The 27,963-nt window shown below is 53.8% G+C and overlaps 1 protein-coding gene across 6 annotated transcripts in view; it reads right to left on the reverse strand.

Moving 5' to 3' along the window:
* Nucleotides 1-27,963, reverse strand: part of UNKL (unk like zinc finger) — a 43,946-nt gene that overhangs the window by 4,402 nt on the left and 11,581 nt on the right. Inside the window, exons 3-13 of one of the 6 annotated variants that reach the window (XM_079787333.1) lie at nt 27,486-27,662; nt 26,944-27,077; nt 22,263-22,398; nt 21,436-21,553; nt 18,287-18,371; nt 17,436-17,521; nt 15,908-15,970; nt 10,988-11,165; nt 3,000-3,092; nt 1,829-2,056; nt 1,526-1,726 (exon numbers count right to left, since the gene is read on the reverse strand). In XM_079787333.1, coding sequence (XP_079643459.1) covers nt 1,526-1,726; nt 1,829-2,056; nt 3,000-3,092; nt 10,988-11,165; nt 15,908-15,970; nt 17,436-17,521; nt 18,287-18,371; nt 21,436-21,553; nt 22,263-22,398; nt 26,944-27,077; nt 27,486-27,662 — 1,499 coding nt within the window. Of the gene's footprint in view, nt 1-1,525; nt 1,727-1,828; nt 2,057-2,999; nt 3,093-3,235; nt 4,152-4,176; nt 5,042-8,374; nt 8,522-10,987; nt 11,166-15,907; nt 15,971-17,435; nt 17,522-18,286; nt 18,372-21,435; nt 21,554-22,262; nt 22,399-26,943; nt 27,078-27,485; nt 27,663-27,963 lie in introns of those variants that run through there. The other 5 variants (XM_079787334.1, XM_079787335.1, XM_079787338.1 and 2 more) reach the window with 5 other exon arrangements.

A 27,963-nucleotide genomic window follows, 5' to 3' on the forward strand; every position in this document is an offset into this window, starting at 1 on the left:
CCTCCCCTGCTTCCTCCCGACAGGTCAGCAACACCCTGAAGCTGCCAGTGCTGCTCCGTGAACAGACGTGGGCTGGACCGACGGGAAGTAGCAAGGAGAGACTGTCTGGGTGAGACCCAGATCACAACAGCGACTGCCAGGAGGGAGTGAGGATTAGTCAGAATAAAAGTGAAGACGGGGAGAGAAAGGAACATGGCACTGTCATGGCCATGTGGGTTTGGCTACTGCATGTTGGAGCAGTGGTCAGATTAAAGAACCTTGTGGTTTTCAAAAAAAAAGAAGAAGGTGTTTAACATGGAGAGGGGGGTAGAATTGAGGACTCAATATTTTGACTTTGGGAATTTGGTTCTATTGACTCACCTGGCATAAAGGGCTCTCACTGGCACTGAATTAATGGAAGAAGAAAAACCTTATCTATGCTTTACATCATTACAACCTGCAAAGATTTCCAAAGTACAGGGACAGGCTTGCACCACACTACCACAGAAATCATCTTTTTTTTTTAAAAAAAATATATATTTCTTTATTGATTTCAGAGAGGAAGGGAGAGGGAGAGGGAGAGGGAGAGAGAAACATCAATGATGAGAATCATTGATCGGCTGCCTCCAGCACGTCCCCCACTGGGGATCGAGCCCGCAACCCAGGCACATGCCCTTGGCCAGAATCAAACCTGGGACCCTTCAGTCAGCAGGCCGACGCTCTATCCATTGAGCCAAACCAGCTAGGGCCAGAAATCATCTTCTAAAGTGGCTGCGTGGCCAGTGTGGCCAGCGTGGTTGTGGCTGAGCATCAACCTATGAATCAGGAGGTCATGGTTCGATTTCCGGTCAGGGGCACATGCTCAGGTTGCGGGCTCCATCCTCAGTAGGGGGTGTGCAGGAGGCAGCTGATCAATGATTCCCTCTCATCACTGATGTTTCTCTCTCTCTCTCTCTCCCTCTCCCTTCCTTTCTGAAATCAATACAAATATATTTGAAAAAAGAAAAAAAAAGGGGCAGTGGCACTCAGTCCTTGTTAAGCCTCTCCTGTGGACCCGTACAGGAGCTTAGGTCCTCGACAAACAACGTCCAGCAATGTGGCCTGTGAGGGCGGAGCCCCCTCTGTGCTGGCACAGGCCGGCGACTGGCGGACTGGACTAACCGACTCTGAACTGAGGTGCTGAGAGGAAATCTACTGCCAAGTTCCACACGTGTTGCTCCCACCAGAGAAGACCGTTCCTCCTGAGCCACAGAGCCTTCCATTTCTTACAGCAATTCCGCTCCATCAGAACCCTACAGGACCACCGTCACATACGCAGTCTGTTGACCAGAAAGTCGTTAGGTGGTGCATGACCATTTAGGAATTAAAGAGATATTTAAAAATACTAATTCTTTTAAAGTATAACAGGTTACACAAAACAAATAACACTTCTCAATGAAAGGATAATGTAAAACAAGAAATGGCACTGTTCCCTGTTTTTGCAAATCCGCCTGCTCCTGTGTTGGGTCTCTGGTGACATCGCCCCTGCACAGCCTCAGAAACTCACTGCACGTGTGAGTGCGCACGGCAGGTCGCGCTGCAGTCACAACCATGGCCAGGGCACAGAGACCCTGACAGGCTGACAAGCAAACCCATGTCTGAGCCCCAGGGCACCACCGGCAAAGCAGCAGACACATGGACAAGGGGTCGCCTGGGATATATGCCAAGGCCCACACCACAGGGAGTGCGCAGGGCAGCATGGTGGAGCCTGAAATGAGAGAGCAACCAAGTGGGGACATCCACCCGCACCTCAGTTTATTCAGCAGTAAACTGTACTATGGGTAGCCCCTCCCCCAAAGCCCCAGCTCACCTAGGGAGTTGTAGGACGAGGCCGAGGAGCCCAGCACCCTGGGCTCCGACTTGAGGGGTGGCGGCTGCTGGGGGGGCGTCATGGCCGAGGAGACAAGAGGCCCCGACAGGGACTGGGAGAGCGAGCTGAGCGGGGAGGTGGACAGGGATGACGAGGATTGCAGGGATGGGGAGCGGGCCAGGCAGCCAGGAATGGTGACGGGCTCTGAGCCCCCCAGCGACCTCTGACCTGTGCAGAGTGGAGGGGCCGGGTTAGTGAGAGGCAGCAGCAGCCCTCTGCTCAGGAAACAGCACAGCATTGCCTCTGAGCTGGGGTGCAGCAGCCAGGGCATGGGGTGGGAGTGCTGGGGGTCCCAGGCCTGCAGCAACCATGCGGCGGTGCAGAGACAGCTCCCCGCAGGCCGAGATGCGTCCATAGCTCCCAACCACTCAGACAAACGGCAAGTGCACAGGACAAGGGCTTCAGCAGGGGTCCCACAGAGACCAGACACCCACTAGGACCCGACAGCCAACGTACCCACTGGCATGGTGGTCCCAGTACCTTTAGGGCCCCCAGAAACATTAATCTGTTTTAACATCAGAAGAAAAAGATAAGCCCGTCTGGTGTGGCTCAGTGGTTGAGCATTGACCTATGAACCAGGAGGTCACAGTTCCATCATTCCCTGTGAGGGCACATGACTGGGTTGTAGGCTCGATCCCCAGTAGGGGGTGTGCAGGACGCAGCCGATCAACGATTCTCTCATCATTGAAGTTTCTACACACATCTCTCTCTCTCTCTCTCTCTCTCTCTCTCTCTCTCTCTCTTCCTCTCTGAAATCAATAAAAAACATATTTTAAAAAAGAAGAAAAAGATGAGCTTTTAGGCCAAAGAAAATGATTCAGCACATGTTTTACCCATCTTCATGCCAATGCAGTGGTTAAACATTTCGGAAGGCTGTGAAGGCTGGCCGCCCGTGTCCCCCGTTCTGCACACCCCACACCCATCCCTGCAGGGGCCACTTTGCTCCGATGCAGGTAGACTGAGAAGATGTGAGGCTCATCCTGCCAGGGCTGCAGGGTCCTGGAGGAGGGGGAGGGGCCTCTCCCACCCCAGGGCCACTTAAGGGTTCTTGAAAGGAAAGCCCGGCCAGCCCCAGCCACCCTACAAGAGCGCCAGGTGTCATCGCTCTTACCTGTGGGTCCCAGGTCACTTCCGTCCTGCTCGTCCAGCTCCTTATCCAGGGGAGCGAGGCTTACATCACTAAGATGGAGATCTAAGGCAGAACCTGTCCAACAAGACACCTGTTACTGCTCAGAAACACTCAGAGCTGCAGCAGGGAGGATACCCGGCTCTCCGGGGAGCGGGGACACCCCGCCCGGAGCTGGGGCCAGGAACACACCCCTGCCCGCCTCCCACAGTTGGACTCACTCTCTCCTCCCGCACAGCCAGAGCCTCCAGCATCCCACGTGGCCCTGGAGCACCGCCTCACCTCACTGAAGTCGGCTTCTACGTTTCGATTTCACGGGACGACATTTGACCAAGTAAACATACTTAACGAGTAAAAGAACATTCCAGGAGGGTGCCATCCACGGAAAGCGATTCAGGCCACGGTGTGCGGCTGCACTCGCACTAACACAGGGCCCACCGACCTCTGCACCGGGGCCACAGCAGGGTGACCCACACCGTTCTCCCACCCTAACCCTCAGCGGGTCCCTCCCATCCCATCTGTTCCCCGAGGACAGCATACACCCCAGGCACGTCTGCTCAACAGAACGGGAATGGGACGGTGGGGCCCTCAGAGCTGCCTCCGCCCCAAAAGCTTTCCTCAGAAACCTCCTCAGGCAGCACGGCCTCGGCACAAGGGCAGGAAGCTGTCTTTGGGTGGCCGAGGTCGGGCCAACCAGCCCCCTGAGCCGGAGCATGACTCAGGGGTCTCTGGGGTCCCGCAGGATCAGCTCAGGGAAGGTGTGGCCCCAAGACCCTTGGGAAATGCCCAGGGGAGGGGCAGCAGGCAGAAACACCCTGGGACACACCCCGTGAGCCAGAGCAGCCTTCCCCACCCAAAGTTCGGTCTCGTCCATAGGAGAGCGTGGTGGTATCGAAGGCATAGCTCTCAGTTCTGCCACTAAGCACCGTTTTCCCCCGACCCCTCACCTCTGGGGACCCACTCTCTCCCCACAGAATGGGCCTCTCCTATGCAGCCGAGCCCTGTCCCCCCTGGTGGCTGAGGGTCCCCTAAGTCTCCCATGATGCCTGGTCAGATGCACCAGGTCTCATTTCAAGAGGCCACAAAGTCACCCTACCCTGCCCCTGCCCCCAGGACAGACATCTCCCCACCCAGGGGACACACCACGGGATCCTGGTCAGACCTGCTTCTCTGGGTGAGCGAACTGGGCTTCTGGAGGCTCCTGCCTCTGCCCTGCCCCCAGCTGCCTGGTGCCAAGTGTCACAGAGTCCCCCGGACCACATCCTACAAGCAACATCAGGTTAAAGCTGCCCACGGAGAGGCCACGTCAGAGGCACAGCCATGTCTCCTGCACAGGGTCATGCAGGAAGCAGCTGGGGCCCAGGCTGCAGGAGGAGCTGCATTCAAATATAAGAGTTGAGCAAAGTGCGACTCAAGGAACAGAGGAACCTGCCTACGCTGGGGAGGGGGCTGCTGCCTTTTTTAATGAGGCATTTACTGTCATCAGCAGGAAATATGGGACAAGAGATGAATGACTTCCAAAGAATGTAAGTCCTCAGCATAAGCAAATCTATGGGGAGCCAGCTGTGGTACACATATAGAGCGGACTTGGGGTCCAGCCCAGAGAGGCATCCCTAGCTACACTGTCCTTAGCCCCTGGGGGGGCGCTATGCGAGGGCTCCTGGCCGATGAGCGGTGCTCAGGCACGCACATCTGAGAGCCACCGGCTCCCGCCTCCCGCCTCTGCGGTGGGAGGTCTGTTGTGCACACTGCAAAGCAAGGGGCCTCGTGTCCAGGATGCAAGGGAGCAGCACTGCCTGGCGAGGCCCAGGGCCTGCATCTGACCCTTGTGTCATCACCGCTGCCTGCAGGTTCCACCCCGACGTGGCCCCGCTTGGGAACCAGGGCCCAGAGCAGAGAGGAGACCATGCTCCACTGACCAGAGATGATGTTGGGGGAATCACTCTGAGCGACCCCCCCAACCCCAGCATCAGAACATCCCGACCAAGCTACCAAGTCACCTGGAGAACAGTGTCCAACCCTCCCCGCCCCCCCCCCCCCCCGCCCCACTGTTATCTGTCACCAGGAGCAGTGGGAGGTACCAAGGCCATGCCCACTCCAAGAGAACTACTGACACAAAGGTGTTAAAGACTTTGAAGGTCTTATCTGGAAAAGTGGGGTTCTATTGCCCCCCCCCCACCCCCCAAGAATCCCTAGATTCCATCTGTGAGAGGCGGGAAGGTGCTGAGCTGGAGACACTGACCCTAACTGTGCAAGGACGACAGTGGGGCAGCAGACAGCAGGCCCCGGGCGGCAGCACCTCAAGCTCTTGTGTCCCTGAGAAGGTGATGGAAAGACAATGAACATTCCTCACTGTGGCCTCCTGAATGTGACAGCAGCAGCCGTGAGACGCTGCCCGGCTCAGCCGGACCAGCTCCTCCAGCAGGTTCCCCTGATACACCCCACGGCACAGCCAAGACCAGGCAGTGTGGCAACAGCCTGACGCCACAGTCCCGACCTCAGGAAGCCCTTGAGGCAGGGACCCACAGGGGCAGCGCCGACCTCTGCCCTGCAGTCTCCCTCCGTGGGTTCCCTCTGCCCGTCAGCTGTGCTGCTCAAGCCCTTCTCTGCAGCCAGTTCCTCCCTCTCCACAGGCAGCTTCTTCGTAACATCCAGGGCCCCAGGAGCCTCTGTGTCCGGGGGCTGCTAAAACCAAGCACCACAAATCCGTTCTCCCAACTCTGCAGCCAGAAGCTGAGATCAGGGTGCGCAGGGCTGCATTCCCTCTGGAGGCTCCGTCCTGCCTCTTCCAGCTTCGGCTTTGTCAGCAACCCTTGGCCTTCCTTGGCTGGTGGCTGCATCACCCTCTCTCTCCTCCATCATCACATGCTGGCTCTCCTCTGTGTCTGTGTCCAAATCTCCTCCCTCTTATAAGGACAGCAGTCATCTTGGATTAGGGCTCCTGTTAATGACCTCATTTTACCTATTTTGCAAAGACCATTTTCAAATAAGGTCATGTTCCCAGGTCAGTGGCAGCGGGGAGGACTGAGGCATATCTTTTGGGAAAACATAATTCAACCCACAACAAACGGGATTACCTGGGGACATGCCCACCTGATCCATCCCCTCCAGGCTGTGCTCTGGTGCTTGAATGGGCACCTCCCACAGACCCACAGCCCAGACCTGCTGGGATCCCTCCACAGACCTGTCCTGTGGCTGTGAATTCCAGTCTCTCGCTGGCACCTACTCTCCAGGACCCTACAGCCCTGCAGGCTCTGCAGCATCTCACACAAGCCTGTCTCTGTTGGCCAAGCCCCTCCTTCCTGCCATCCTCAGTTTCCAACTCACTTTTCAAACTGCCGCCCAGGCCTTGCCCTCCGGCCCTGTGCCGTGCCCCAAAACCTCTCTGGTCAAATGCAGCCCCTGCCTGCCGCCTGTCCCTCTCCACCCTCCTCGGCCTGGGGCAACTTCTTAGCCCTCCCACTGCCCTCGGGAGGGAGCTCAGCAGCCCTTCCACGCTCAGGCACACGTGGTTTCTGCAGCCCTCACAGCCAGCTGCCCAGATGCCCCTCAGTGCAGCTGCACTGCCGTCTCCATGTGCGCCCAGCTGCCTCCCGCAAACTGGTGCACCTGGGACCACTCACTGACCAGGAGCCCCGTGGGAGCCCTTAGCTCCTCCTCCTCCCTCCGCACACAGCAGTGAGGCCCCAAGCTCCAGCCTTCTGCAGGCTGCCCTGCCCCTTCACCCTGACCTGAATTGTCTCAAGAGTGGCCTTGGCAGTAGCTAATCCTGCCTCCCAAGAGAATGCGCCATCTTGGCACGCAGGTCAACACTTCCCGGCTGGACTCGGCCTCACCCTGCCCCATCCTGGTCTTGCCGAAGCAGCCTTTCCACCCCAAAATGGTTCCTCTTCTGTCCTCAAGCCCTGACACTGCTGCTACAGGCTGCAGCTTCCATTAGCCCCACTAGTCCTGGGGGAACTCCTGCTCAGCCTCCAAAACCCTCTTAGAGATCCATCTCCCCCGGCTCCATTCCTGCACATCAGCCTAGACCTGAACCAGTGCTGACTGATGTGCCGACTCATCTTCTAAGAGCACTGACCCCCTCCCCCCCCAACCCTTTCACTCCGCCCTGCCTCCTCCATCTCTCCAGGCTCCCTGTGCTGCAGCCAAAAGAATGGAGGCCCAGACGCGCCCTTCATGAGCTGATCTGGAGTTGGGCCTGAAAACATGGATTCAGCCCTCAGCACCTGCAGTCCCAGGATCAGGTTAGAGATGGTCAGCTTAGAGTTCCGGAAACACCTTTTGAATAATAAAGGCACAACAGGGGAAGCAAACTAGACTGCTGGAGCCTTTTCTCACCGGGAAGTGATTTATTTCCCCATGCTCCCCCAACCCCACCCCATGACTCAGCACCTAAGTGCACCCCTAGACTGCCCCCTCAGGGGCAGAGTGGCATCAGAGGGCCAACCCTGCCCCGACAAACCACAGCCTGCTTTCAGCTTACAGGCAGACCGCTGCTCCCAGGATGTGTCCTGGCCCACTTTCTCATCATCCCACCATACCTGCTGTGCCCTGAGAGCAGACCCAGGTCTCCCAAAATAAAGGGAGAACTGACTTTGTAAAAGGCTTTAACACTCAACATGCAGAGGAACCCACCTACACACATAAACTGTGCCATCTGACCCAGAACAAGCCTTGCCAAGATCCAGGAACCTCCCTGATGTTAATGAGAAATTAGCTGAAAGCTGCCGAGTAATGGCTCTGGCAGAGCCCCGTTCCTGACGTGACACAGCAAATTGGAGAGGCGCCGCGATCCCGAGTCAGGGGAGTCACGGGGACAATGCACACAGTGCACAGAATTAAAGGCCAAATCGGGGGACCCGCGGCCGGGGGAGCTCCCCGCACCCACCCGGTCCGGGCCATCCTCCCCCAACTACAAGACAGAGAAGCACCTGGCACACCTGCTCACTCGCGGGTCTCCGTTTCCGACAGGGCAGGCGCAGGTGGCGATCGCAGAGGAGACGGAAAACCGTCCTCTCCCGGCAGCAAGAGACCCACCTCTGCTCGGCGATGAGGGCTCCGCTGAGAGAAGCCTGCGGCTGGCGCCCACGCAGGGACCCGCGGGCGCCTCTGCAGCGCAGGCTCCCCTGCAGAGCGGGCTCCTCAAGCGGGCATACCTCCTTCACCTCCCTCCGCAGCCCCTAGGAAAGCCGGCGCCCACCCCTGCCCTCGCACCGGGCGCGGGCGCCGAGGACCACAACAAGCCTCGGGAGGGGAGGGGAGGGGAGGCACACCTGAGGGGGAAGGTGCGCGGAGGAGAGGTGGTGGGGAGGCGCACCTCACTTGGGGTGTTGGCGCGCGGAGGGGCCGCACCACACCTGAGGGGGGCGCACGGTCCGCTCCGCAGCTTCGCCGAACGACGACCCGCTCCCGGACACAGGGCTGGGGATGCTGACTCACGGTCCGCTGCCACGGCCACCGCCGCCACCGCGGATTCAAATACGGCCCGCGGCCCGCCCACCGCGCCCCCGAGTGACGCAAGCCTTCGGCGCGCCCCGCCCCCGGCCCCGCCCCCGCCCCTCGGCCCCGCCCCGATTACGCAAGCCTTAGAGGGCGCCGCCCCGCCCCGCGCCGCCCCGAGGTGCTGGGAATCAGGGCTCTCGCTGCTCTTGGCCGCTGGCCACTTCCAGCAATGAGCTCCTCTGGTTACTCTTTTAATGGTCACTATTTTTAAATGTTATTTATTTAGTTAAATCCTCACCTGAGGATATTTTTCCATTGATTTTTAGGGAGAGTGGAAGAGAGGGAAAGACAGAGAGAAACAGCGACGTAGGCAGGGGAGGAGCCTGCAACCAAGGTACCTGCCCTTGACCAGAATCGAACCCGGGATCCTTGGGTCCACAGGCAGACCTCTATCCACTGAGCCAAACCGGCTAGGGCTAATGGTCACTATTTTTAAAAATATATATTTTTATCAATTTCAGAGAGGGAGGGACAGATAGAAACATCAATGAGAGAGAATTATTGATTGGCTGCCTTTTGCATGCCCCCTACTGGGGATCTAGCCGAAACCCTGGCATTGCCCTGACCCATAATGAAGCATAACCTCCTGGTTCACATCAGCAGGACTTAATGATCACTATTATTATTATTATTATTATTATTTTGTTAATCCTCATTAGAGGATATTTTTCCATTGATTTTGAGAGAGAGAGAAACATGGATGTGAGAGAGACACATCGACTGGTGGCCTCCTGCATCGGGCAGGATGGAGCCTGAAACCCAGGTATGTGCCCTGGACCTGGAATCGAACCCAGGGTCCTTCAGTCCGCGGGCTGACGCTCTATCCACTGAGCCAAACCTGCTAGGGCAATGGTCACTGTTTTCATCTGAAACCTGTTCATATGAAGTGAAAGGCAAAGGAAATGAAATCTGTCAAAAGACCTGAGATGATTCCACAAAATCCATTAAATACAGAATAGTCTAGAAACCACACCTATTTTTTGTTTACTCTAAATGAATAAATGAATCATTTTAAAGTGGATTATTTTGATTCAGTGCATTTGTAATGAAACTGTACCACAGGAGGAAACATCCAGCCTATACCTGTTCACCCCAAAGCAGGTCGGTGTGGGAGTCCTCAGCAGTGAGAACACTGCCCAGCTAGGGCCCTCCTGGGGCCAGAGGGCAGTCCCAAGGATTCCATTTCTTCCATAACTGGGGCAGTATCAGGCTATAATTTTACACGTGATCTCCGGAGGGTGAGCATAGAAAACGTGAGGATCACACTGACAGCAGAAGCTCATTATTTTAACAACAGCAACAGAAATGTATTATTATCTGTAAATGGAGGCAATGTTGATCCTGAACAAAAATTCACCTCTTTACCTCCTGGTAGTTGGTTCAAGAAATATTTAAGTCAGTGAAAGAACACACAGCAAGATGGTCAATGACACACTAACACAGGCTGAGGATGCCCCCTGAGGTGTTAATGACTGCAAAGATTACTAGAAACATGCTAACTCCAATCTTAAGTCATCACCTGTCCATCGAGACCCCTTTCAAAGCACAGATGCACCCAGTTCTATTCTTCACTCAGGTGAGCAAAGCCTCACCTATTTAGGGGCAGGAATTTCATTTTCCTAATTAATTTGCTCTTATTTTTACTATTACTACCTTTATATTGGGGGAAAGAAGCTTTCCTTTAAGAATTGTTTGTCCTTATCCATAACAATGAAATTTTGTGCTGCCCAGGCTGGGACTCTTACTGGAGCAGCAGCCCTCTCCTGGCCAACAGACACACCTTCCCAGCCAACTCTGGCACAGAGTTTGGAACTTCCACAAACAGAAGGCCTCCCCTGACCCTCCCGGTACCAGGACAGAGGCGTGGGTGGGTCAGCTGAGCAATGCAGAGCGCCCTCCACCGGTCCCAGGTGCCCCACCACTCCGATGTGGCCTGCGGGGCCAAGGGGCAGGCACAGCCCCCACCACCCTCTTAGCTGTAAGTCCATCTTGCTCTTCCCTACATTTTCATCACAGTCCCCACCTGAGCCCCAACCCTCCGTCCGGGCCGAAGACAGGTTCCCCCCAGCCTGGCTCTAATCACATGGCTCATCAGTCCACAAACCCTCAGTGACTCCTAGCAGCTGGGAACCACATAGTCATTTGTAATGCCGAGTCGGCAGCCAAGCCCACTGCCTTCTGGACTCATCCCTACTCCCTCCCACCCTAGTCATGGCCCCCCACCTTCCGCCCTCGCCGTCCCCCCAACTCCCACTTCAATCCCCCTAAAGCCTCCCATTCTCTGCCTCGCCCTGAGGCCTGTGCAGCTGCCCCACCCGAGGGCTCCTCATCAGCTCTGCAGCCCATGACCACGTGCCATACAGCCACGTGACAGATGACCAGCTCACAGGGGGGTTTCCCACCTTATTCCCAACACGCTACAATGTGAGTGCTAAGAGAAGCCAGGGGAACGAGAGTCCTGGGCTTACCTGGGATGGCCTCGAGGGCACTGCCAGTGGGGTCCAGGGGGTGGGCACGGGCCGAGAGAATGGGCAGAGCAGTGGGGGAGGAGCCGCTGGAACCCGCACTGGACGCCAGGCTGGACGCCACGCTGGAGCTCACGCTGGGAGCAAGCGGGTGAACCACTGTAAACACCGCCAGGTGGTTCTGTGCAGAGACACAAACAAGATGAGCAGGCGCACCTGCACCGACCAAAGCAGCAGGACCTGAGTGCAGTCACGGACAGACAGAAGCATCGGCTAACTTCCACCCCAGAGCAAAAAGCAACGGAAGTGGACTTCACCCCCAAATGTCTAGTTATTCACAACGACCTAGACAAGCAGACTCACTAGCTGCCAATCACCCAGGGACGGCAACAAATGGGTCTAGAAAGTCTCATCTAATGAACGGCTCTGCAGAAAGCGGTTTTCTGAAGGCTTTCACCACTAGGAAACAAACCACCCCCAGACAAAGCAGTTGGGAACCAGCCCTCTTCTGAAGACTGATGAAATGGTCCCATGACCTCATTACCGAAGAAAAGTGAAAAATGGGGACATTCACATTATACGATGGGCAACAGATGAAAACACAGAGAGCTGGCCCAGTCTTGGATGAAGAGCCGCGAATGTGCAGGGCGCTGTGCACAAGAAAAGCCGCAGTGAAAATGACCCGGGACAGAGCTAGGAGCCAGCCCACACTGCGTTTATTCATTTTATTTTTAAAAATTTATTTTTACTTTTACATTACAGCTTACTGTACATTCAGTATTATTTTCAGGTGTATAACATATTGGTTAGACCCGTGGTCGGCAAACTGCGGCTCTTTGGCCCCTTGAGTGCGGCTCTTCCACAAAATACCACGGCCTGGGCGAGTCTATTTTGAAGAAGTGGCCTTAGAAGAAGTTTAAGTTTAAAAAATTTGTCTCTCAAAAGAAATTTCAATCGTGGTACTGTTGATATTTGGCTCTGTTGACTAATGAGTTTGCCGACCACTGGGTTAGACAATCATATACTTTACAAAGTGTTCCCTCTGATATTTCCAGTACCCCACTGGCACCACACAGCTTTGTCCCTTCAACTTTGTCCCCAATCCCTGAAACCCCTCCCCTCTGGCAACCATCAGTCTGTTCTCTGTATCTATGAGTCTGTCTGTTTGTTCATTTATATTGTTCTTTCTTTTTATTGACTTTATTTTTAAATATAGTTTTATTGATTTCAGAGAGGAAGGGAGGAGAAAGATAGAAACATCAATGATGTGAGAGAATCATTGATCAGCTGCCTCCTGCACGCTCCTACTGGGGATCGAGCCTGCAACCCGAGCATGTGCCCTGAAGGGCATGTGCCTATGACCTCCTGGTTCATAGGTCGACACTCACCCACTGAACCACACTGGCTGGACCGCACTGAGTTTAAAGGCAGACGCCTACGTTACTAGGACATCGGGAGTCAGAGCTATATGGAGGCAAAATGATGTGATGTCTGGGTTCTGCCTCCAAATAATAGAGAAGTTAACCTGGGGGTGAGGCAGCTACTACAAGACCAACAACAGGTGGGGTTACCAGTTTGTCAGCCTAAGGGAGGTTTTCCATAAAAAGGAGTGTTACTATGCATTTTGTCAGACAGAAATCTGCAGAGGACAGTTTTTCAAAGTGAATATTACTTGGCCCAAGGCCTGTGTTCATGGGCTCCCAACCCCCTCCACTGGCTTTGCTCAAAGAGAGTGCCTCTTGGCAGGCCACGGTCCACGGGTGCAGAGACCCTGGAACTGATCACCACTGTATGTTTGAAGTGACAATCCTATATAATAAAAAGCTAGTGTGCAAACTGACCAACCAGCAGAACAACTGGTTGCTATGACAGGCACTGACCACAGGGGGCAGACGCCAATGCAGGAGCTTCCCCCTGGTGGTCAGTGCGCTCCCACAGGGGGAGCACCGCTCAGCCAGAAGCTGGGCTCACGGCTGGCAAGCGCAGTGGCGAGAGCCTCTCCTGCCACCTCCACGGCAGTCGGACATCCCCTGAGGGCTCCCAGACTGGGCTGAGGGGACCCCCCCCCCCAGTGCACGAATTTCATGCACCAGGCCTCTAGTTTAAAAATAAAAACTCAAACTGCAGAAGTCTGGAGAGCTGTGTCCCCTGTGCTCCCTGAGGTTACCCACAAGCAAGCATTCCTGTCCGTCCAGCTGTGGAGGTGTGACCACAGGCCTCCCTATAACCCACGGAGGTGGGTTACACTGCAGATGCCCCAAATTAAAACCCACACACAGCCTGACCCGGAGCCACCAGCCTGAGGCACACACTGTGACTTCACTTACCCACACAAGGCAAGTCACACTGCAGGAGGACATGCCCCATAAAAGACATCAGGGACAACTGGTCCCGAAATATGATGACAACATCCTGTTGGGCCCTTTCACGGAGGCCGTGGTAGTTACAAATGTACCAGGATGGGCCAAGCATGGGGCCCCACCCCTACCTCCCCCCAGCCCCTTCCCACTTTCTATCTGTATGAATCTGACTCTTCTAGGGACCTCTTATGCATGAAATCATACAATATGTGGTCCTTCGTATCTAGCTCACTTCACTTAGCAAAGTCATCTTTTTTATGGACTGAAGGTCTATGTCCCTCCAAGACACCAGTGTTGAAGCCCTAACCCCAGATGACTGTGTTTGGAGACAGGGCTGTGAAGGAGGCGATTAAGGTTAAATGAGGTAATAAGAGTGGGGTCCTGATCCGATAGGACTGGTAGGACTCGTATCCTTATAAAAAGAGAAAGAGATACCAGGGATGTGCACACACAGAGACATAGAATGTGAGCACACACAAGACTCGGGCAGTCTGTAACCCGAGAGAGAGGCCTTGGAGAAATCAAACCTGCCTACCCTTTGATCTTGGACTTGCAGCCTCCGGAAATGTGAGAAAATGAATTTCTGTTATTTTAGCCAGCCAGTCTATGGTGTTTTGTTATGGCAGCCCAAGCTAATGGTCTTCAAGGTTCACCTGAGTTGTAGCCTTCTAAAGGCTGACTAATATTCCACGGTATGTATACACCACAGTATGCTTATCCATTCATCTGTCGATGGGCACTTCAGTCGCTTCCATCTTTTGGCAATTCTGAATAATGCTGCTATGAACATGGGGGAACAAACATCTCATTGAGACACTACTTTCAATTCTTTTGGTTATTCAGTATATCCAGAGGTGAAATCGCTCCATCATATGGTAGTTTTATTTTCAATTTTTCAAGGTACTACCATACTGTTTTCTAATGCATAAAAGTTGCAACTTCTCCACATTTTCACCAACACCTCTTATTTTCTGTTTTTTGTTTGTTTGTTTGTTTTTTTCTTACAGCAGCCATCTTAATGAGTGTGGAAGTCATATCTTATTGTGAATGTGTTAGATAGGACAAGGATCTCAATGGACAGTTCTAAATGTTATTTCTTGCTGAATGTTAAAATATAGCACAGTAATTTGCAGATACAGCAGTAAACAGGATAAGCTGAAGGGGGAACTCAAGAGATGACATCCCAACTGCAAAGAAGCAATCAACATGTAATTGACCAAATCATGTAGACAAGCAATGGCCAAGCCCCCCTTCCAGGAGGCAAAGCTTTGCTGCAAGTAAATAAAACTACCTTGTGACAACACTTCTTGTTGTTTAATTCTCACCTGAGGATACTGATTTTTAGAGAAAAAGGGGGAAGAGAGAGAACAACATTGGTATGACAAACACCAATCTGTCGCCTCCCGTACGTGCCCCAACCAGAGATCGAACCCGCAACCTTTTGGTGTATGGGATGACACTCCAACCAACGGAACCACCCTGCCAGGGCTCATCTTTGTCTTTTTTTATTTTTATTGATTTTTAGAGAGGAAGGGAGGGAGAGAGAGAGAAACATCAATGTGAGAGCATAACATTGATCAGTTGCCTCCTATACGCCCCCTACCAGGGATCAGCCCGCAATCCCAGACATATGCCTTGACCAGGAATCAAACCAGCAACTCTTTGGTGCCCAGGTCAATGCCCAACCAATTGAGCCACACCAGTCAGGGCCTCTTTTTAAAGATTTTTAATTGATTTTTAGAGAGAGAAGAAGAGAGAGGGAGAGAAACATTGATGTAAGAGCAAAACATCAATCAGCTGCCTCCTGCACATGCCTCATGGGGGATCGAGCCCACAACCTGGGCAACCCTTTTTGCCCAACCGACTGAGTCACACTGGCCAGGGCTCACCTCTTGCTTTTAAATAGAGTAAATGGTGAACCCGTGGAGTTTGGTAACAGATGTGAATTGTATTCCCCCAATGACCAGTGGTGTTGAGCATCTTTTAATGCGCTTATGAGCTTTTTGTATATCTGCTTTGGAGAAATGTCTATTCAAGTCCTCAACCCATTTTTTATATAAACTGAAGGCAAAACTGTCCACCAGCAAAAAGATTACAACTCACCTAACTGGCATACGCACTTTATTGCGGTGGTCTGGAAGCCAAACCACAATTATCTCCAAGGTCTACCTACACGACGCAATTTTTTAAACATTAAAACAAAGGACATGTGGAACAGACGACTTTAAGAAGATAACGAAAAACACAGTTAAACGCCCTGGCTGGGTAGCTCAGCTGATAAGAGCAGCATCCCGATACCAGGTTGCAGGTTTGATCCCCAGACAGGGCACAAACAAAAAAATGAGTGAACACATAAATAAGTGGAACACCAAATTGATGTCTCTCTCTCTCTCTCACTTTCTCATCAATAAACTAAGTAAGTAAATACGTAGTTAAATTACACGTGAACATTAACCAGGCCGCTTTGTGCCAGGAGTGAGCATGACCAAGTTAGAAGGCCATAACCCAGGCCTGCTGGCCCTGAGCACAGGGTGAGGGGAAGCCCCGCCCCAGGAGAATGTACCTGCTTACTGTCGTGCTCACTGGCTTTCTGGCTGCCTTCAGCAGGGGAGTCCCTCCACTTCGCCTGTAACAGAAAAAAGAAAACATAGTTGATTAAAAATACAAATATACAGAGACCCAAGCTTTGACAGGTACCAAATTCTCATCCTATATAATAAAAGGGTAATATGCAAATAGACTGAATGGCAGAACAACTGAACAATCAATCAAAGCATAATATGCTAATGATATGCTAAGGTTGCTCAACCGCTTGCTATGACGTGCACTGACCACCAGGGGCCAGACAGTCAACCGGTTGACCAGTTGCTATGATGTGCTCTGACCACTAGGGGGCAGATGCTCCAACCAGTAGGTTAGCTTGCTACTGGGTCCTGCTGATCGGGACTGAGCGAGATGGGCCAGACATGCCCTGAAGTCCCCCAGCGGTCCCTCCCCGGCCCAATCATGCACGGGTGGGGTCCCTCAGCCTGGCCCGTGCCCTCTCACAATCCAGGACCCCTCGGGGGATGTCAGAGAGCCGGTTTCAGCCTGATCCCACAGGCCACTCCCCTTGGGAGGGCGCCAGATGCAGGGCCCATGGCTGGCGAGTGCTGCTGCAGCAGTGCAAGCCTGTCCCGATCAGGACTGATTGGGCACGAGCCCGAGGCAGGCACAGTGGGGCTGGGATGAGTGGGAGTGGCAGGTAGGAGCTGCAGGCGGCATTGGACTGTGGGTTTCGGCCCGATCCCTGCAGACCACCCAGAGGGACCCCACCCATGCACGAATTCGTGCACCGGGCCACTAGGAACATAGAAAAAGCATTCAGATCTGCTGGCCCTGCATCGGTTCTCCTGAATCCATTTCTTACACCTGGACTTTGATCTTTGACCTCCAGGCTAGTCTGTGTGAAGGTAGTATGTCAGCTCCAGGCACCCTGACGCCACAACGAGGACAAACCCCAGACAAGCCTTTCACTACAAAGGTCCCCTCAAGAACTTGCCTGAGGAAGAGGGTCCTCTCTGCCCTCTCAAACACCCCGCGTGAGGGCATACATGAGGAGCCACGACCTTGTCAGTGAGGGCGGGACACAGGTCTGAACCCTGTCCTCACCATCGTATTCTGTCCTCAACGACATGAAGGTCCTAACCCATCTCTAGGCCAGACCCCCCATCTCTCACTGTCCCCGCAAACCTCTAGGACCACCCTGACTGAGACCTGGGGGTGCTCCCGGTCAGGGCCCGGCCCACGCCCGCCCTCAGCCGGCACCTCCCCTCCCGGGGGCAGACAGCCCTGAGCGGACCCTGCTGGATGGGGCCCTTTCTTTACGGTCAGCCCAAGACCGTGCATTCATGTGCGGACAGTATGTGAGTGCCTGGCAAACAGCAAGGCCCACGCCAGAGCTCAGCCACGAACCCTCTGGAGTCTTCTAGGCACCGCCAACCCCAAAGCAGATTGTCTTCACCGCGTTACTCAGGAAGCACAACCATCTGCCCCTTACAGTGTGAGTCAGCCGCCCACCAGGCAGCCTCCGCAGGACGCCATCCACTCACGTTTGCGGGTGGGCCGCTGCTGGCCGTGGAGCTGCTGGTGGGCGTGAGGTCTCGGCAGCCCCAGTCGCTGGCCATTCCCAGGTTCTCTGGAGAGAAAGGGAAAGCAGGCTTTGAGTGGGTCGTCGGCTAAAGGGTCCCCTACAATTAGGGAAGAGCCTGCACTGGCCTCATGAGAGGGCGTCTGAAACACCATGTGAGCTGTCAGGTGACAGGACCCTCCAGTCTTCGGTGTGAGACGCGAATGATTTGAGTATCAGAAAACAAAGTAAAATTTCAGCACTTTCAGGAAACAAATGCAATCACAACCCTTTGGATGAGGTACCCACCCCTCCTGCAGCCCAGGGCGCCTCACTTGGCACAGTCACACGCTCCCTCACTCTCCCCATTGAGCCACCCACCCCATTCAAAGAAAAAACAGAAAGTAAAACTGGAGTTGGCCACCATACACACACACCTGGATCCCCACTCGCAGGCTTTTAGGAGGAAGCCAAGGAGCACCAAGGGGGAGGGCAGGTCTGCGTGCACGCCCCCGTCGCAGAGACTCGTTTCTGCCTTTGGGAACATTCTATGGGCCCCATCTGGCCATCAAAACTACCCCCCGGCCCACAAAAAAGAACAAAACCGTGCCAGTGCCAGCCACTGTACTCAGGAGCCCTGGAGGCAGGGCCCCTCTGTGGGGCCCAGCCTGCTCCCACCCCAGGAGCCCTAAAGGCATGTCGGGCGCTCCCACCTGCTCCCCCATCCTGGGAGCCTGCTCAGGGTGAACAGAGTCTAGTGAGCCCGGGAGCTGTCTCCCCTGATGGGTTTACGACAGCAGCTAAGCCAGAGCCCATGGGGCGTCATGTACTTACTTTCCACATGTGCAAAGGCACAGAAAGGACCCCGAGGGCAGTAGCCGGTTTGGCGCATGTCGTTGCACTTTGTAGATTTGTAGATCTAGGAACAAAAATAAAATAAAGTGGAGAGACTCGATTGAAAATGGGTTTCCGTGGGAGCCCAGACCATGGAGAACAAGCCCCCCATCACAACGGGAGTCCAGTCGTCAGAAGAGAGGGATGTGGGCGTGGCCCCCCCTGAAGGCCCATAGTCCCGAATCCCCTCCTCTGCACAGGGCCATCCAGTCCTGGGAACGAGGGCCTGGAGCACCTGTCCTTAAAGTCACACAGTCAGCTTCTCCACCTGGCGTTTTCTGAAAGATGCACCTGATTTAGTGCCTGGTACACAGCAGGTGCATTTCAAGAAATGCCTATTAAATGAACACGTGTCCACTCCATGACCAGACCCAATCCACCCCACTTGGGTCGAAGATACTCTTGTGCCGTCAACAACACCGGGGTCTGGTCCCACAGCACACGGGACCCAGGAGGAGCAGACCAGCCTCAGGGCTGCAGATGCGCCTCGTGGGCGTTGCTACGGCAGGATCTCAGCACTCCTGCCCAGACCCCACACCGACACCTCACCACCCCTCCTTCCTTCCCCACCTGCTCAGTGCCCTGGCCTCAACTGTCTGCTAGGCAACCACACCAACAAAAACAATTTCAAAGGGTCTCAAATCCACATCATTGTCTGTGCATTTTATTTATTTATTTTTTAAATATATTTTATTGATTTTTTTACAGAGAGGAAGGGAGAGGGACAGAGAGCTAGAAACATCAATGAGAGAGAAACATCGACCAGCTGCCTACTGCACACCCCCTACCGGGGACGTGCCCGCAACCAAGGTACATGCCCTTGACCGGAATCGAACCTGGGACCTTTCAGTCCGCAGGCCGACGCTCTATCCACTGAGCCAAACCGGTTTCGGCTGTCTGTGCATTTTAAAGCACAGCACTTTCAGGAAACGAATGCAATCACAAGCCTTTGGATGAGGTACCCAGCCCTTCCTGCAGCCCAGGGCGCCTCACTTGGCACAGTCACGCGCTCCCTCACTCTGGTGCCTGCCTTCACGCCCAGGGCAGCCTCTAGTGCACACAGCACTAGGCTTGCTGGTGCGCAATGACCCCTGAGAAAAGGTCATGCTAACTATTCTGAGTTTTGTCTTGCTTAAGCGTCAACAAATGTAATGTATGCACCAAGGCGCGTGTGTAAAAACAGATGGCAAACACCCCAGAGCGGTGTGGCTGCAAACACCACAGGCAGGCCTGAAATAAAACCAGGTGCCAACGCCCCCAGGGTGCCACTGGTTCACCTTTTTCCTTCTCTATTAAGTCACAACATTAAGAGTAAACAGTTAAGTAAAAATTCACTGGTGTCCACCGGTTTTAAGTCCCAATTCTGCACCTACATGAGCCATATAAAAAGAAGAGCACAAGCCCTGACCGGTTTGGCTCAGTGGATAGAGCGTCGGCCTGCGGACTCAAGGGTCCCAGGTTCGATTCCGGTCAAGGGCATGTACCTTGGTTGCGGGCACATCCCCAGTAGGGGGTGTGCGGGAGGCAGCTGATCGATATTTCTCTCTCATCAATGTTTCTAACTCTCTATCCCTCTCCCTTCCTCTCTGTGAAAAATATTTTTAAAATAACAAACAAAACAAAAAAAGAAGAGCAGGAGCCCTGGCCAGTGTAGCTCTGTGGTTGGAGCATCGGTCCGTGCATCGTGGGTTTGATTCCCGGTCAGGGGCATGTACCTGGATTGCAGGTTCGGTCCCTGGTCCTGGGCAAGTGTGGGAGGCAACTAATCAATGTGTCTTTCTCACATCGATGTTTCTCTCTCTCCCTCCCTCCCTTCTCTCTATTTAAATCAATTGAAAACTGTCGGTGGGTGAGGATTAACAAAACAAACAAAAAAAGAAGAGCGTGAGTTTGGGAAATAGGCAAGAACCACAGTGCTGAGGCACAGAAATGAATGGGGCAGCCGTGACCTCAGGGAGCAGAGCCAGAGGCGAAGTGAGACTTTATTCAAGCACTGCTGGTGTGAACAAGCACAACATTTTTTCTGCGTTTCCAAACTCCAATGAATAAATGATCATGTGACTAGAAGAGGAAAAAATAAAAACTTGAGACCGGCTGTTGTGGGGCCTGAAATGCAGGTCTAGGCTTGAGAGAGAAGGCCCGGAGGTAAGGCTAGAATTTATCCAAGTTCACCACACAGCCCGATGTGCGAGCTCAGCACCAGCTCAGTGCCGTCCTCCCAGAGCCCGGGGCAGCCATGTGCCTGAGGAGGGCAACTCATTCCCGACCAGGCTGTGCAGCCCCCCAGCAGCCCTCCACAGCCCTCTGCCCCTCCTCTCGGCCCCTGGAGTTCAGCAAAGGAGCCCACCCCTCAGTTCACAGGCATCAGCACACACACTACCACCCCTGTGGGTGGACCCCCTCCCGCAGCCCAGCCCTGGCCCCCACCCTCCTTGGTCCCCATGCTCCCCTGCTAACTCAGGCTCTGAAGGGGGCTTTTTGGCTTAGTGGTTTTTAACACAAATCCAAGTGAGCTCTGGCTGGCTGAGCCGGCTCTGGTGGTCACACCCTGCACGACCCAAAGGAAGGCCTGACCTTGACCAACTCCTGGGAGGTGACCTTGGTGCCCCTAGAACGTCTTGCCTGGTAAGTGTCTGTTTACCTGGCCTTGGCCACACTGGATAATAACCCTGTGACCTAGGGTGGGGGCCCTGGACCCCACGGCCCCAACTCGACCCCGGCCAGCTACGTCTCCACAGTCGACCCCCAACAAAAACCCGAGACACCAAGGCTCAGGTGTTGTTGGCCACACGGTGCTGTCACCACAAGCACTGGGAGAAGGGAGTGCTGTCCGTCATTCACTGGGAGAGGGCGTGGAAGCTCACGCCCTGCCCCCCCAGGCCCTGCCCCCGGGGGACCCTGCCCTTTGCTGACTTCACTCTGTACCCTTACAGTGTAACGAACCCTAACTGCGGACCTAATGGCTTTGCTGAGTCCTGTGAGTCTCTCTAGAGGGGCCCCCAAACATAGCAAGGAGCCACCAGACCCACCCTCTCCAGGCTATGGCTTATGCTGACCGGAGAGCTGGAACCCCGCCTCCCCGCGCGTACCTCAGGGTGGAACTGCTGCTCCGTGCGTGAATGGCAGTACTGACAGCTGTCCCCACTGTCACACCTCGAGGGCTCACCCCACTCATCGCCGTGCTTCACGCTGGGGCACGGAGTGGACCTGGGCGACAAGGGGGCGTCACAGAAGGTGCTAGAGACCACCAGCTTTCTGCGTGCCGTGGGTGCCGGTCTATCCGCCTGCCGCGGGGCCGCCTCTCAGGATGGTGCACCCACAGGCACAGCCCCTGGAGGGACCGTCTCTTTCCCTCTGAGGACAGGCAAGAGTAGGGCGAGGGCCATCCGAACCCAGAAAGCGCTCAGGAGTCCCGGGGTTAATTTCCACAGAAATTAAAGGGAGTCTACGTTGGGGCTCCCCACGCTGGCGTGAACAGCATCTCGGCGAAGCTGCCGGACCCCCTGAAGCCAGGAGGCAGCGAGCCCATCTTTTCTCGAGGCATTTCAAAATTGGATGTGAGACTTTTCCCTACAATGTTTGGTTTCATAGGAAAAAAATACCACCAGTGCTAAATAAGACTTTTTGTTTTCTTGTTTTTTTTAATTTTTATTTTCTAACCCTTTTATATGCATTAAACTCACTTTACCTTCTCAAGCTATATTTGGTCACTAAAACTTAGGCTCTCTGTTCCTTGACTGTGAAATGACTCAGAGAAAGCAGGATGACGTAGCCACCCTCCACAGCGGATCCCTCAGGCCAGGGAGGTGGCACCAGGTAAGCAGAGTGGCTCTCTGCTCCAAGGAAAAGCTGGACACGCGCTCAGGGCCTGAAGGAGGATGGAGGCAAAGGCCCGGGGCCTAGGTCACGGGCTCACCTGTACTGGAACCTCCTGGGGTTCCGCCGCCTGTCCCTGCTGTTATGGTAGTGGGGACACGCATAGCCCTGGCGACAGAGGCGTGGAGGCTTCGGGCACGGCTCGGTCTTGTAGCTGCCCAGCACGAAGTTGGTGTCTGAAAAACAGGAGTCCACATGTAAACGAATACACGCATGCTCACAGTACATGTGCTCCTGGCAGCACTAGTCACATAGCCAAAAGGATAAACACCCAAGTGTCCGTCCACAGAGGAACGGATAAACAGTGTGCTCCATCCGTACAGAGGCACAGTATCCGGCCATACACAGGAATGAAGCCCTGACGCAAGCTACAGTGTGGCTGAAGCTCGAAAACATGACGCTCAGTGCAAGAGGCTAGACACAAAGGACCACGCATGTGTGATCCACTTACAGGAAATGTGGAGAACAGGCAACGCCACAGACAGGAAGGAGACCTGTGGTTGCCAGGGCTGAGGGAGGGGAGTGTGGGGAGTGACTGATGATGGCTATGGGGCTGCTGTGGGGAAACCAGAGAGGGGGTGGAACCAGGGAAAGGTGGGGGTTGCACATGTGAATATACTAAACACCACTGAGATGCACACTTTAAAATGGCTCATTTAACCCTGGCATAAACAATGGGCTTTGGTGATCATGTGTTGACACAGGCTCAAGACTGTACCGAGTGTCCCTCTATGGCGGAGATGAGGGCAGGTGGGGGCTCTCTGTACTTTCCACTCATGTCAAACCTAAAACTCCTCTAAAGTCTATTTTTTAAATGATTAAGTCCATGTATCTGGATTTTATCTCCAAAGCAAAAACACACAAAAAGCCACCAGGGCCATTTAAAAGCAGTAACCAGCCCTGGCTCGTGTGGCTCAGTGGATAGAGCATCGGCCTGCGGACTGAAGGGTTCAATTCTGGTCAAGGGCACATGCCCGGGTTGCGGACTTGGTCCCCAGTGGGGGGCGTGCAGGAGGCAGCTGATCAATGATTCTCTCTCATCATTGATGTTTCCATCTCTCTCTCACTCTCCCTTCTTCTCTAAAATCAATAAAAAATATTTTTTTAAAAGGCAGTAACCAATGAGAGGATTCCTAAAACTCCTATCCTCTCTTGGGCTGGTTAATAACTGACACCTTATTACATATGCTGGGTTTTATCTCAATTACAGCTGACATTCAATATTATTTCACACTAGTGTACAGCACAGTGGTTAGGCATTTATACAATTTACGAGTGATCACCCGGTAAGTCTAGCACCCACCTGACAGCAGACATAGTTGTTATAATATTGACTATATTCCTTATGCTGTACTTTATATCCACTTGACTATTTTGTAACTACCAACTTACTTACTAATATGCTGTTGTCTTTAAATATATTTGCTCAGTGGGCTGAACACTGGTAGCTGAGGAACCAGCAGGAGGGAGGGAGGGAGTGGGGAGGGGAGAGTCCTGCCTACGGTGCAGGTGAAAGTAGCAACCCATGCACAGGGCACATTACAGGGCCATACCATCCGCCCCGGCCATATTCAGCTTCACATTCTTCTTACATGACAAGGGACGCTAGCCACACCGCAGGGCAGAGAGAGAACAAGAGGGGTTTGGGCAACAAGAAAGCTGACTTTAAGAAAATAAAAATTCTAAGACACTTATTCACAAGTATTGACCGAGTGCCTGGAACAGATACGAAGTCCTGTGCTAAGTGGAGGAAACACACATAAATGAACTGCATGACAATAACCGTGAGACACAGAGGCTCACAGACGTCCTTCAGTAGGTGAGTGGTAAATAAACCACAGTCAATCCACACAAGGGAATATTATCTTACCTAATAATAGACAAACATGTAAATTGACCATACCTCCGCTACGCCCACAGCCAATCAGGAGTGAGTATGCAAATTAACCCAACAAAGATGACAGGTTAATTTGCATATGCAGGCCGGAGAGGGCTGGGGCACCTGTTATGAGGGGGAAGGAGGGGTGGCAGAGGGAGCTACAGGAGCGGTGCTCCTTGCAGGCTCCCATGCAGCTCAGGAGCGAGGACTTGCAGGCTCCCGGGCAGCCGGGAGGGAAGCCAGGGGAAGAAAGGCCTATTCTTGCATGAATCTGGGGCCTCCAGTTCCGTGATAAAAAGAAATGAGCTATCAAGCAATGAAAAGACATGAAGGAACCTTGAATTCATATTACTAAGTGAAAGAAGCCAGTCTGAAAAGGCCACACCTGGATGATTCCAAATCTATGACCTTCTGGAAAAGGCAAAACTACCAGAGACAAAGCAATGGAGTAAAGATCAGTGGTCGTCCGGCCCATGTGGCTCAGTGGTTGAGTGTCGACCTATGAACCAGGAAGTGATAGTTCGATTCTTGGTCAGGGCCCGGTCCCCAGTATGGTGTGTGCAGGAGGCAGCCAATCAATGATTCTATCTCTCTCTCCCTCTCCCTTCCATAAAATACATTTAAAAAAAGAGAAAAGCTCAGTGGTCTCCAGGGGGTGGGGGACAGAGGGATGACTAGGCTGAGCAGAGAATTTTTAGGGCCGTGACACTACTCTGTGCGAAGCTACATTAATAGATACACATCATTACACATTTGTCCAAATCCAGAGCATGGACAGCACCAGGGTTACCCTAAAGTAAACTGTGGAGATTGATAATAATGTGTCACTCTTGGTTCACCAACGGTAATAAATGTACATCAGTGCAAGGTGTTCAAACTGAGGGGACCTGGGAGAGGGCATGAAAACTCTGTACTACCCGTGCAAGTGCAAGTTTTCTATGAACCGAAAACTTCCCTAAAAAATAAAATCTATGGCCCGAGCTGGTCTGGCTCAGTGACTAGAACATCGGCCTGGGAACTGAAAGGTCCCAGGTTCTATTCCCTGTCAGGGCACATGCCTGGGTTATGGGCTCGATCTCCAGTAGGGGGTGTGCAGGAGACAGCCAATCAGTGATTCTCTCTCATCATTGATGTTTTTATCTCTCCCTCTCCTCTCTGAAATCAATAAAAATATATTAAAAATAAATTAAAATAAAATGAAATCTACTAATTAACAATCAAAACCTATGGGTGAAAAACAAAAACGTGGAAAGACAGTGTGCAATGGCTCTTCTGAAAAGGAAGGTGGTTTCAGCGCCACTGGTGCTGTCTAGAGCAGTGGTCGCCACCCTTTCGGACCTCACGGACCACCAGTGGCCCGAGGACCGCTGGTTGCAACCGCTGATGTGGAGCACTTGGAAAATGGAAGCCAGAGCACCTGAACTACACAGACACTCCTGACCCAAATCCAGGTGCAGGCACCACAGGTTACTCTGTAGGGCCCTACGAAGCTTCGGGCCCAGCCTGCCCATCACCTCCTCCCACTCTCCTTCCTCAAGCTCAGCCCCGATGGTGACAGGGACCTTCGCCCACCTGCGCTGTGAACCGGAGCACCGGCCTCATGCAGGTAGAAGTCAGGGATTTTCCCCTCAGGGAGGCCTACCAGCTGGGAAACAAGAAATGGGACGTTCTCAAAGGCATTTTCCAAAAAAACAAAAAAAGTCCCGAGTGAAGCACTTATCCTCGATGCTGGCAAGCAGGGAGCTGTGGGCACGGCACACAGCGTTTCCTCTGTGGGGAGACTCTGCCCCGAGCAGTGACATCACAACACGGGAGGAGCACAACAGCACACGCGGTCTCCCTGAAACCTGGAGTAGGGTCCCTGGGCCCCCTCCACGTCCCAGACGAGGCCTCAGTGCTGGTTCAGCTGGGGGCCCAGTCCCGAGTCCTCGGTGCTGGCCACGCAGGTGCCACACAGTGCCAGGGCCAGAGGGGGGAGCAGGAGGTGGGAGGGGAATCCGGAAAGGCCTGTGACCAATTTATCGCCTTTATTAATTCATCCCTGGAACCGCAGCCCCAGCACAGACATTCTGTGAGCAGAGGAACTCACGGCTCATGTGACTCCAGTCCCGCAGCGTTGTTCATGCATGTGAGAGTCAGTGAAGGAAGTTGGGGGAGACACAGCATACTTAGAGGGGTTTTCTTAAACCCTCACTGCTCTTTGGGATGCTCCGGAACAGGCAAATCCAGAGACAGAACGCAGACCAGTGGGTCCCAGGGACTAGGGACGGACTGCTTAATGGGGAACGGGTGTTCGTCCAGGGTGATGGGAATGTTCTGGAATTAGAGAGTGTTGGTCGCACAACACTGGGAATGGACTAAATGCCACTGAATTGTTCACTTTAAAGTGGTTAAAATGACAAGTTTATGTGATGTGTATTTTCCAACAACAAAAAGATTTCACTGCCCATCGCCATCATCTGTGGAGGCTGCCAGGGATAGGGCCATATTTCAAACAAACCCCCAGGGACCTAAGGCTGCTGATCGGAAGGCCACGTAGAGGCCCACAGGGCAGGGCAGGGAGCGCCATGAACAGCAACCCAGTTCTGGGAAAGAGCTGTGCCAGCTGTGCAACCTCCCCCCCGAGAAGCCGTGGTGTGAAGCCGCCGGGGGACCAGATGCCTGGGTTCAGACCCCCCCAGTCCCCACAGCCCCAGGACTGAGGGTAAAGTTCTCGACTCAATGAGTCTCCGTTTCCCCATCTGAGCTACAAATGAGGGCAATGAGGTCCACTGTGGAGGTCACTGTACAAACAGTGATCAGGGCTGCCCCTGCCCACCCTCAGGGGCGGCCATGGGGTTACCTTGCCACCGGGGGTCCTCGCCCAGGATCTTCTCGATCATGGCCTGGCTGGCTAAGACCCCAGGCTGCAGATCAGGGATGCCATCCCCACCGCCGAGCTGGCCGTTCTGCAAGGCTTCCTGGGCCTGCAGCTCCCTGCGACCAAACAACACATCGATTATGGCTCTGGAGAAGGTCCCAACGCTTCCCGAAGGTGAGAGGATCACTTGGCTCTATCACTTTAAGGAGCCCCCATGTGTCCCTGGAGAGGCTGGCGGCCTGGAGGGCTCAGGACAGCATCCTGCGTCCCTCGGGCACACCCCTGTCCTGGGACCACAGTCTTGGCCCAAATCCTAACAACTTAGGAGCTGGGTTGTGTTTAGTAAGGATTCGCTCATCTCCCTCACCCCCTAGTGAGCTCCATGTTGCACGAGTCAGAAGGAAGGAAACTTTTTAGAATAAAATCAAAGCCCGGGAAAAGAGCTGCTTAGGACCAGTGACGCCTGAAACTCTGGGGAAGTGAGCTAGTTCCCCCGCCTGCCCAGGGCAGGACGCCCCACTCACCTGATGTCACACACGGGGGGCCGCAGGTCCAGGGGACCGTGCGCGAAGGCGCAGTGCAGCCCGTTCTTCACGCAGTGGCCCCGGGCATCGGTCTCGTGGATGCACGTGCCTGTCTTGTAGTAGCGCAGGTGGTACTTGCGCTCTGTATCTCCAGTTGTCCGGTGCAGGTACGGACACCTGGGAAGCAGAGGGGTGACACAGGCCGTCTGGGCCTTAGGACCTGGGGACAACCCTCAGCGCCAACCTGCTCCACTTCTCATGAGCACCCGGCCAGCAGCTGGCCCTTTCCTTCCCTCCCTCAAATATCTGCCCTCCCCGAAGGAGTAACATCACTGGACAGACCACTTGTCCCTGATCCGGAAGCCTTGCCCAGGCACTCAGTCCCCCACACATCCCTCAGTTACACCTGGTAGAAAAACACAACACCGAATTTCCCTGAAAATCATCCTTGATAATTTTTTGACCAAAGTGTGGAAAA

This window comes from Cnephaeus nilssonii (genome assembly GCF_951640355.1).
Source record: "Cnephaeus nilssonii genome assembly, chromosome: 2".
In the NCBI taxonomy this organism is placed as follows: domain Eukaryota; kingdom Metazoa; phylum Chordata; class Mammalia; order Chiroptera; family Vespertilionidae; genus Cnephaeus; species Cnephaeus nilssonii.